The following is a 7,805-nucleotide window of genomic DNA, read 5'->3' on the forward strand; positions in this document are numbered from 1 at the left end:
TGGACCACGTTCCATGACGCTATACTTTTAGATGTTTATTTATGTCATAGTTCACTTTAGACAGAAACGTACCATGACCATCTTGCCGTCCTTGATCTCTCTGACGAACGTGGTCTCTTTGCCGTCCCACTTTTGGACGTGGACCAACTTGTCTCCCTCCAGAGACACTGTAGACTGAGAGACACAACACATGGTGACCGTACTGAAAAGTGTGGCCAATTAATCTTGATTACTCCAGAATATGCCGATCTGAGATGATTGAAAGTGTTTGTTCTTACTTTACAGTTCCTGTCGTCGGCGGTGGTTTCATCAAACTCCTCCCCCAGCTTGAAGGAGATCTCTGTGTTTTTGAAGGTGCTCTGGGTGCGAACCACCACCTTATCGCCCTCCAGGCTGATGATGACGGTCGGTTTGGTCACGTACCGACCTGTCGGGTGGCGAAGCCCACGCCTGGGACATGACATATGAAGCACATTTCAACACTGAGATCAAAGAAAAAGAGCAAAGCAAAAGGTAGAAGCACATTACTGACCAAGGGCTTTCATGTAATCATCAAAGTTCTCGCTCTCCACCAGTTTCCAGGTTGCACAGAAGGCGTCGACCATGGTGATGGTTTTTCAGAGACCAAGTATTCTGAAGAGCCCAGTGAGTGAGCTGCGGTCGTTCAAGTTTCCCCCCGTGTGTTATTATTCCGCGCCTTATTATTATGCATGCAGGTGGGCAGGGCCACGGGTCCCATTGGCTCAGGAGATTTTTGCTCTGTTCCTTATTGGACGGTTAAATTGGGTCACGGTCCTACTGACCCGTAGAGAGGTGGGGCAAAACTAAATTAGCTCATTTGTATGCGCGATGATGTAATTACTCTAATTCCTGCAGCCAGCTCAGGTTGATGTGGTGCTAAAAGGAGAAATTCTCCATTTTAAAGATGACCCCAAAAAAATCCAACTACAACAATGAAAAGCATGTTATAATGATGCTACCGGCAGAAGAGTAGTGTTCAAATCCCCATGAATCATTTCCTCATGTCCCGGCCCCCCCTCTCCAGTCAGCCCGGTGCCACCCGATTGGAATGTGTCCTGTTGGGGGTCGTCGGTGAAGCAGAATCATTTTGTTTAACAGCTCTTTGTCCTGAGTTGCATTACTGACCCCACCACCACCACCACCACTGCAATTACTTCATGCTTCACATGCACGGTAACGACTGTCCTTAAGTGTGTGTGTGAGAGTGTGTGCACGTGTAAGTTCCGCTTTCTCACACAAAGTCAGTGTTTATGGAGGAACGCACAGACACAGATGAGTGATTGTGACTCTTGATTGGGCAGTTTATGGTCGTTCATTTAAGTTGGACTCAGGGGAGGTTTTTTGATAAACTGTCATGAGCATTAAGCTTGGAGCTGATGTTGTGTTTTAAAGGTTGACCTGTTTTTTTTTGTGGAGCAGCTTCTGACACACTGGGATTGTCAGTATTTCCATAAGTCTCCTTCCGGTTAGTTTTTTAATTCTATTTGTAATGCATCATAAAAGTAATTTTAAAATACCACTGACCGAGCTGCCAAATTCAAAATCTTGTTTTGGTTTAGTTTTGAGGAAATATACTTCAAATCTGCACCTCTTCTCATTTTCTTTAGCACCTTTGTTTTTTGAAGGATCTCCTGTTGATTCACTTCTTTTGAACAACTTCATTTCCTCTGTACTTCATCTGAGAACAGGGCATGCAGACATTAATCATACCTGTAGGCTGGAGCTCTACTCAGCAACAACAGCTGCTGTCTGCAAACCTGCATCGGTGAAGGAGCTCTGTGCCCCCTGCTGGTCAGTGACAGAAGTGTCTCCTAATTTTGGGTTGAATGAAAACGTCCCCGATATTAATAACACCAATTGTACAAATAATACTTTAAAGTCTTCACCACTGAGTTGACTCCGAGAAACATTGTTTGAAATAGCTTTTAATTTCATACTTACAGTAAACACACTTTGTTATTTAATGCTACAAAACCAAAGGTGTCATTGAAAAGAACAAGAAAAAAGGAAGAAAATGAATAATCAAAACGATTAAAAATGAATGAAATTGAATTAAATATGTAGCCTCCTATTTGCTCATCAACCAAAATATGCTTCTAAATGAAACATATTTGGACTACATTTACTTATTTAACAGGTAATACAATATAGGAATTAAAACATTTCTTAACAAAAAACCTCTGCACATTCAAGAACAAATAAAACAAATAAAAACAGACAAACAAAAAAAAAACCAAGTTCTTGGCTGCTATTATTTGAGCTGTGATGGTTGTGTTGGTGCTGACATTCTCACAGTGCTGTAGGTCACATTGGGATCACCTTCATCACCAAAAACCTGAAGAAAAAAAAAGAAACAGAATTGGCAACCAAACAAACTGATCCTTTTTGTTTGAACTCCTTTGGTGGATGATGTTGACTTCAAATCCATCATGGACAAATGTGAAAATAATGAAGGTGGGTCAAAAATCAAAAAATAACCCTAAATCTTTTAGAAATGTATTCAGTTATGTACCAAAACCAAGGCTGAACATATTTTAGCATCTGTGAAAGCTTCTGTGAAGGCAACAAGGACCCGTTATGGTTGTACCTGGGCTCCACCGTTGGTGCTGCTTGGAGCTGATGGAGGCGTAACAAATGTTCTCCTCACTTTTGACCTAAAGAGACGAAAATGTGCGACTCAGTTCTACATTAAGAAATTCCCCCTAAGGGGTCACACTTTATCTCTCATTTTCTACACTTTGACAGACTTTTTTTCAACTTCTCTTTCTTTGAGAACGTATTTGGGTCGAAAAAGCTCCCCCAAGAGATCTTTTGTGGTTCAGAGTTTGGCTGCTCTTCCTTTTATTTCTGACAAGTTTTTGAAATATTTTTCAAAATGTTTCTGTGCATACAAAAAGTCTGTCCGAACCTTTTTAATGTGTTATTGTGCTATGGAGGAAAAAAGCATCTTCCTCAACTCTTCTGGACTCAAGTGTCCGAACCAAATCAACCCAGGCAACAGTGGAACAACACAGCATTAAGGGAGGACAGAGATGAGGTTTATGCTCTTGGTGCTGGTTGGGTTCTTAGTGGAACACTTTAGATAAAACCGGGGAAAAATAATGATGCCAAGGCACATTATGAATATGATTATTGTGGACTTGCACATCATTTTACACTGACATTTCATTAACATCATGAAACTTGCCTGTGCCTTTTCTCCATTTATATATGAAAACTGTGAGGCAACCGATGGTGAGGACAACTGAAGCGGCTGCTGAAAAGAGGTTCCGCCACCACAGATCTGGAAGATAATGGAGATATTTGGTTCTCATTCATACAACATAATAATTAATGAATCTGGATCTTATCCCCCAAACTGGTTACTATGTAGAAAAAGGACTAATGGACTTTAAGGTTATTAAAGGATTTTCCATTATAAATGTGCATGACTACCCTCTTTAGGCTGTAACCTGCCTATAATCATTATATGAGGAAGACCTCTTCATCATCAGGACAGGACTTTAGACGACTGCATTGGTTTAACTGGGAGAAATGGGACAGCCCATAACAGTCGATGATCTCATCGAATTCAGGTGATTCAAGTAAAATCACCACAAACCAACATGTTGTTTTTTCCTGTCGTGTTTCACCTCTTTATTTTAGCTTGTTCCTCTGGTTGTTCCTGTAGTAATTATCCACAACAAACCTTTTAAAATCAGCTTGGATCAGAAATATTTCACTGACAATTTAGTTCTAAGAAAAGTTTGTGTTATGGTTGATCATGTCTTTGTCGTAACAATGAATCTTACAGCGCTGCAAAGTTTATTTATCCAAACAGCTGCAGGACGTCCAAGCAGGACGTTCCAAGCGGGACGTTCCAAGCAGGACGTTCCAAGCAGGACGTTCCAAGCGGGACGTTCCAAGCAGGACGTCCACCCTACAGGGGTTGAGTGGGGTCGAGGTTACTGATCCATCCTCTCCTGAACTGCTCAGTGAGCCTGACCATCGTCAAGGTAACGCTCAGTCAGATACCGTGGAGATGTAGGATGATCACTGGTCCATCCATCCATCCACCCATCCACCATCATCCATCCATCCATCCACCCATCCATCCATCATCCACCCACCAGTGTAGCAGCATCATGGTCTCAGGTGCTGGGACCAGTCAAGAACAATAGCAGCAGCTGTTTGGGTTTTATTGAGCACGTAGCTCCTCATCTGCTGCTCATGCCACAAACGCAGCTTCCTTATTAATCTGGCACCGTTTAAAAGGGAAATTAAAAAAGCTTTTAAGATTTACTGCCAGGGAGAATGGTTGCAACACAGACACAAACTACCAACACAGCAGGAACCAGAAAATTAAAAAAGCTAATGTTGTGTTACGGATGTTCTCTTACAGTTACCATCTGCAGAGGTTGTTGCTGGAGTGGTGGTGGTGGCTTCAGAAGAGAAGAGAAGAGACAAACCTGAGTAAACAGAGAAAGCCAACAACAGCAACATTTAAAAACATCATTCAGTGGAGAAAATGTGTCAGACACAAATCAAAAGTCTGGAATTAAACTTGCAACTGCAGCAATGACAAAACATGACTTTGAACAGTTTGTGTTGTGTGTCACGGGGTCCCAAACTACACAGAACATTTTAGAAGCTGTTCCCTCTCTGTTGGTCCAGATCAAAGTCTTTCACCATCAATTAATTTAGTTGAGAGAGCCAATGTTCCCTCTCAGGTGATGTGGAGAGAAGAAGCTTCCCTGGAGATGTTCCAGGATGCAGATGACTGAAAATAAAATCAACACAAACCAGAAACTAAAACACAAGTTATTGTTGAGTCGTTACCTTTGCTCTGAGAAATATGGTGGGTTGTTGGTGTTGCTGAGGTGGTTCCTGGAAATATTGATGCCGTAGTAGTGATGGTGGCTTCAGAAGAGAAGAGAAGACAACAGAAGTGAATGGAATAGAACACAACACAACAGAAGTGAATGGAACAACACAACAGAAGTGAATGGAATAGAACAAAACAACAAAAAAGAACACAACACAACAGATGAATGGAACACAACACAACAGATGTGAATGGAACCAACAGATAGAAGCGAATGGAACACACACAACAGAAGTGAATGGAACAGAACAGAATAGAAGTGAATGGAACAGAACACAACAGAACAACACAACAGATGTGAATGGAACAGAACACAACAGGAGTGAATGGAATAGAACACAACACACAGAAGTGAATGGAACACAACACAACAGAAGTGAATGGAACAGAACAGAATAGAAGCGAATGGAACAGAACACAACACAACAATAGATAGATCAGAACACAACACAACAAACATGAGAACAGAGACATGAGCAAACAGAGCAACAACAGCAGCAACACAATCTTCCTCACTGAAATGATCGTTGTGGTTCAAAGGTGAAGATGAAACTATGTGATGGGAATACTCACTGGGGACCACAGACAGATCAATTACAGCATCTGGACCTGTTTGTGATCCTGAGCTGTTAAACTGGCGACAGGTATAAAGACCTGAATCTTCACCTCTGAGGTTCTTGATGGTCAGAGAACAGTTCTCAGATAGACTCAGTCTGCCTGGTTTATCAGATTTAATCTGTCCAAGATTAATCAGCTCGATTGCTGCTGATGGTGGATTAGTGAACAGCCATGTAGTATAGATACAATTCTTCTGATCCTTTATCAGGTTTTCACAGCTCAAAGTTACTTCTTGATGTCCAGTCAGATATTTTCTGTTGGCATCTGTGAAAAAAAGAACAAGAATCTGTTCACAGGTAGAAAATGTCTTTGTTTCTGTTCATTTATTGTTAGACAATTAAAATGCTGCTATTTATTGGGAAGATTTAAATCTGTTTTCATTAGAACTCATTCTCACCTGAATATTGAAGCATGAATGTTAGAAATATAAAAGCATGAATCCATTTGAAGGCGACCATCATGTTATCGTCTCCTTTTCTTCTGGAACTTCTCTTCATTTGACTTCCTTTAGTGCTGAAACTGCAGCAGCTTTCTGTGGTTTCCACAGTGTCGCCTCCCTTTTGAACTGATGTTGAGAATTGTGAAGCTCATTTTCCGAAACAACTAGCAGAAGTTCGATGCATCTAATTTGTGTCCATCTGTGGTCAGCTTTTCATGACATCATTTCACACTTTTGAGAGAAAGAGGTTGAGCGTGGGTAGAGTTAGAGTTGAAATATAATTAGATTTAGTAAATGTGTCTTGTTTTAAGTGATGGTTGTCTTATGTAACCAGACAGAGTCAAGTTTCTTTACTGCTTCTCATGTTAATGGGGTGAAATATCAACATAGTTGCTGATGAAAAACAACATTTAAGGTCTCGACAGATTTGAGTTCCTTCCCCCCCAGTTTATTATTGATGTATTGAGTTTTGCGATGAATGTGGACAGCAGCGGAGCTACTGAGAACTGTATCATTCCCTCATTCTCAGTATGGGCTCATCTTCATCTCCTGACCTGAACCATCACGATGAAGCGCAGCTTCTCCTTTTAATCAGTAACAACTTTCTAAGTGACTCAACTACCTAAAACAAAAGGAACACAGTCAATCGCAGGAACGCTAATAATCAAAGCTCAGTTTTCCACGAGTACTGTCTGGTGCCGGCTGCTTAAGAGGCCTGCCAAAAGACCAGATTAGCTGCAGGTGTGGAGGCAGCCAGCACAACAGATGAGTCCCCCACGACCCCTAGTGGACAAACAGAGCACAAAAACAGATCAGACACAGGATCATAACAGTTATCACAGTCATGAGGAAGAGTTCAGCCAGTCCCATAAACAGCACGATGGAGTCCAGGGCAGAAGCTGAAGGAACTGCTCAGTAAAAGAGACCTCAGTGAAGAAGAAAATCACAAGAAGCTTGATGTGTTTTTAGCAACTGCAGCCATGATGAGATCAGCAAAACCGCAGAGACACATTTAAAAAGGAAACACTGAACAACCTTTAAGTTCTGCTGAGTATCAGATGAGATGGTTCCTGCAGAGGGTGTTGAAAAGTCACTTTCAATAACTTAGTTATTAACATGAGGCAGGAGAAGATTCTCACCTGATCACCAGCTGATGAAGAACAGGAGTGAAACTGACGCACAGTTCTGGAGCAGGAACCTTCTGTGGCGAACTGCAGACATGAATCTAGACCCCAAAAGCAGATACACACTACTGGCTTGAGTTGGAGCAAGGTTACATTTACGGTACAGTCAAAGATTTTGGAAAAAAATACCAAGAGGCGCAGGTGGCAGAAGAAACAGGATGGAAGAGGAGCAGCTGGGCGGCATGAACAGACATCAATGAGGACGATTAGATTAGCTCAGGAACCATGAAACAAACGAGAATCAAACTTCTGGGAGCCAGGCTAGACAGTTGTGAGACAGTTGTGGCTCCAGTTTTAATGAAGGTTTGTGTGCAGCATTTTCCCTTTAATCTACACACATTTAAGGGAAGCTGTGATCTGTTTAGCTAACTGTTAAACAAGTACTAATGAAGTAATCACAACAACAAAATACAGCTATAATAGTAACTAAAATCACAAATGTAATCCTCTGTTGTGGCAACCCTAAAATGAAGTGGAAAAATAGCTAAATTAGAGTTGTTTGATGCAGTACATGGATTAAAGACTGTCAACATCCACAGAAATGCTGTTGTTTCAATATTTACATCCAGAGTGACTGAATTTATCTGACTAAGGAGTTCATGGCTTACCATAAAGAGTGATGTCCAGAAAGCAGGCAGGAGTATGGAGGACAAAGATTAGTGTGAAACAGAAGCATTTA

The 7,805-nt window shown here is 41.3% G+C and overlaps 1 protein-coding gene, 2 long non-coding RNA genes and 1 pseudogene across 3 annotated transcripts; all 4 read right to left on the minus strand.

Moving 5' to 3' along the window:
• Positions 1-36: 36 nt before the first annotated feature.
• On the minus strand, positions 37-660 carry LOC130520585 (fatty acid-binding protein, brain-like; annotated as a pseudogene).
• A 1,270-nt stretch (positions 661-1,930) lies between these two features.
• On the minus strand, positions 1,931-2,676 carry LOC130520587 (uncharacterized). The gene is made up of 2 exons (XR_008948932.1): positions 2,609-2,676; positions 1,931-2,356 (listed from the first exon to the last, which is right to left on the minus strand). It is a non-coding gene; the product is annotated as an uncharacterized LOC130520587 (long non-coding RNA).
• A 497-nt stretch (positions 2,677-3,173) lies between these two features.
• LOC130520584 (uncharacterized) lies at positions 3,174-6,161 on the minus strand. The gene is made up of 5 exons (XM_057024271.1): positions 5,901-6,161; positions 5,459-5,767; positions 4,840-4,920; positions 4,401-4,469; positions 3,174-3,304 (listed from the first exon to the last, which is right to left on the minus strand). Exons 1-5 carry the CDS (start codon positions 5,998-6,000, stop codon positions 3,174-3,176), a joined length of 690 nt encoding a protein of 229 aa, XP_056880251.1. The 5' UTR covers positions 6,001-6,161.
• Positions 6,162-6,904: 743 nt separating this feature from the next.
• On the minus strand, positions 6,905-7,529 carry LOC130520586 (uncharacterized). The gene is made up of 2 exons (XR_008948931.1): positions 7,256-7,529; positions 6,905-7,167 (listed from the first exon to the last, which is right to left on the minus strand). It is a non-coding gene; the product is annotated as an uncharacterized LOC130520586 (long non-coding RNA).
• Positions 7,530-7,805: the final 276 nt, after the last annotated feature.

This window comes from Takifugu flavidus, unplaced genomic scaffold (genome assembly GCF_003711565.1).
Source record: "Takifugu flavidus isolate HTHZ2018 unplaced genomic scaffold, ASM371156v2 ctg433, whole genome shotgun sequence".
Taxonomy (NCBI): domain Eukaryota; kingdom Metazoa; phylum Chordata; class Actinopteri; order Tetraodontiformes; family Tetraodontidae; genus Takifugu; species Takifugu flavidus.

Coding starts and splice junctions, on each gene's coding strand:
- LOC130520584 (XM_057024271.1), bottom strand. CDS start 6,000: ATGAAGAGAAGTTCCAGAAGAAAAGGAGACGATAACATGATGGTCGCC. Junction 4,470..4,839: donor CCATATTTCTCAGAGCAAAG/GTAACGACTCAA, acceptor CTGTTTACTCAG/GTTTGTCTCTTCTCTTCTCT. Junction 3,305..4,400: donor AACCTCTGCAGATGGTAACT/GTAAGAGAACAT, acceptor ATTATCTTCCAG/ATCTGTGGTGGCGGAACCTC.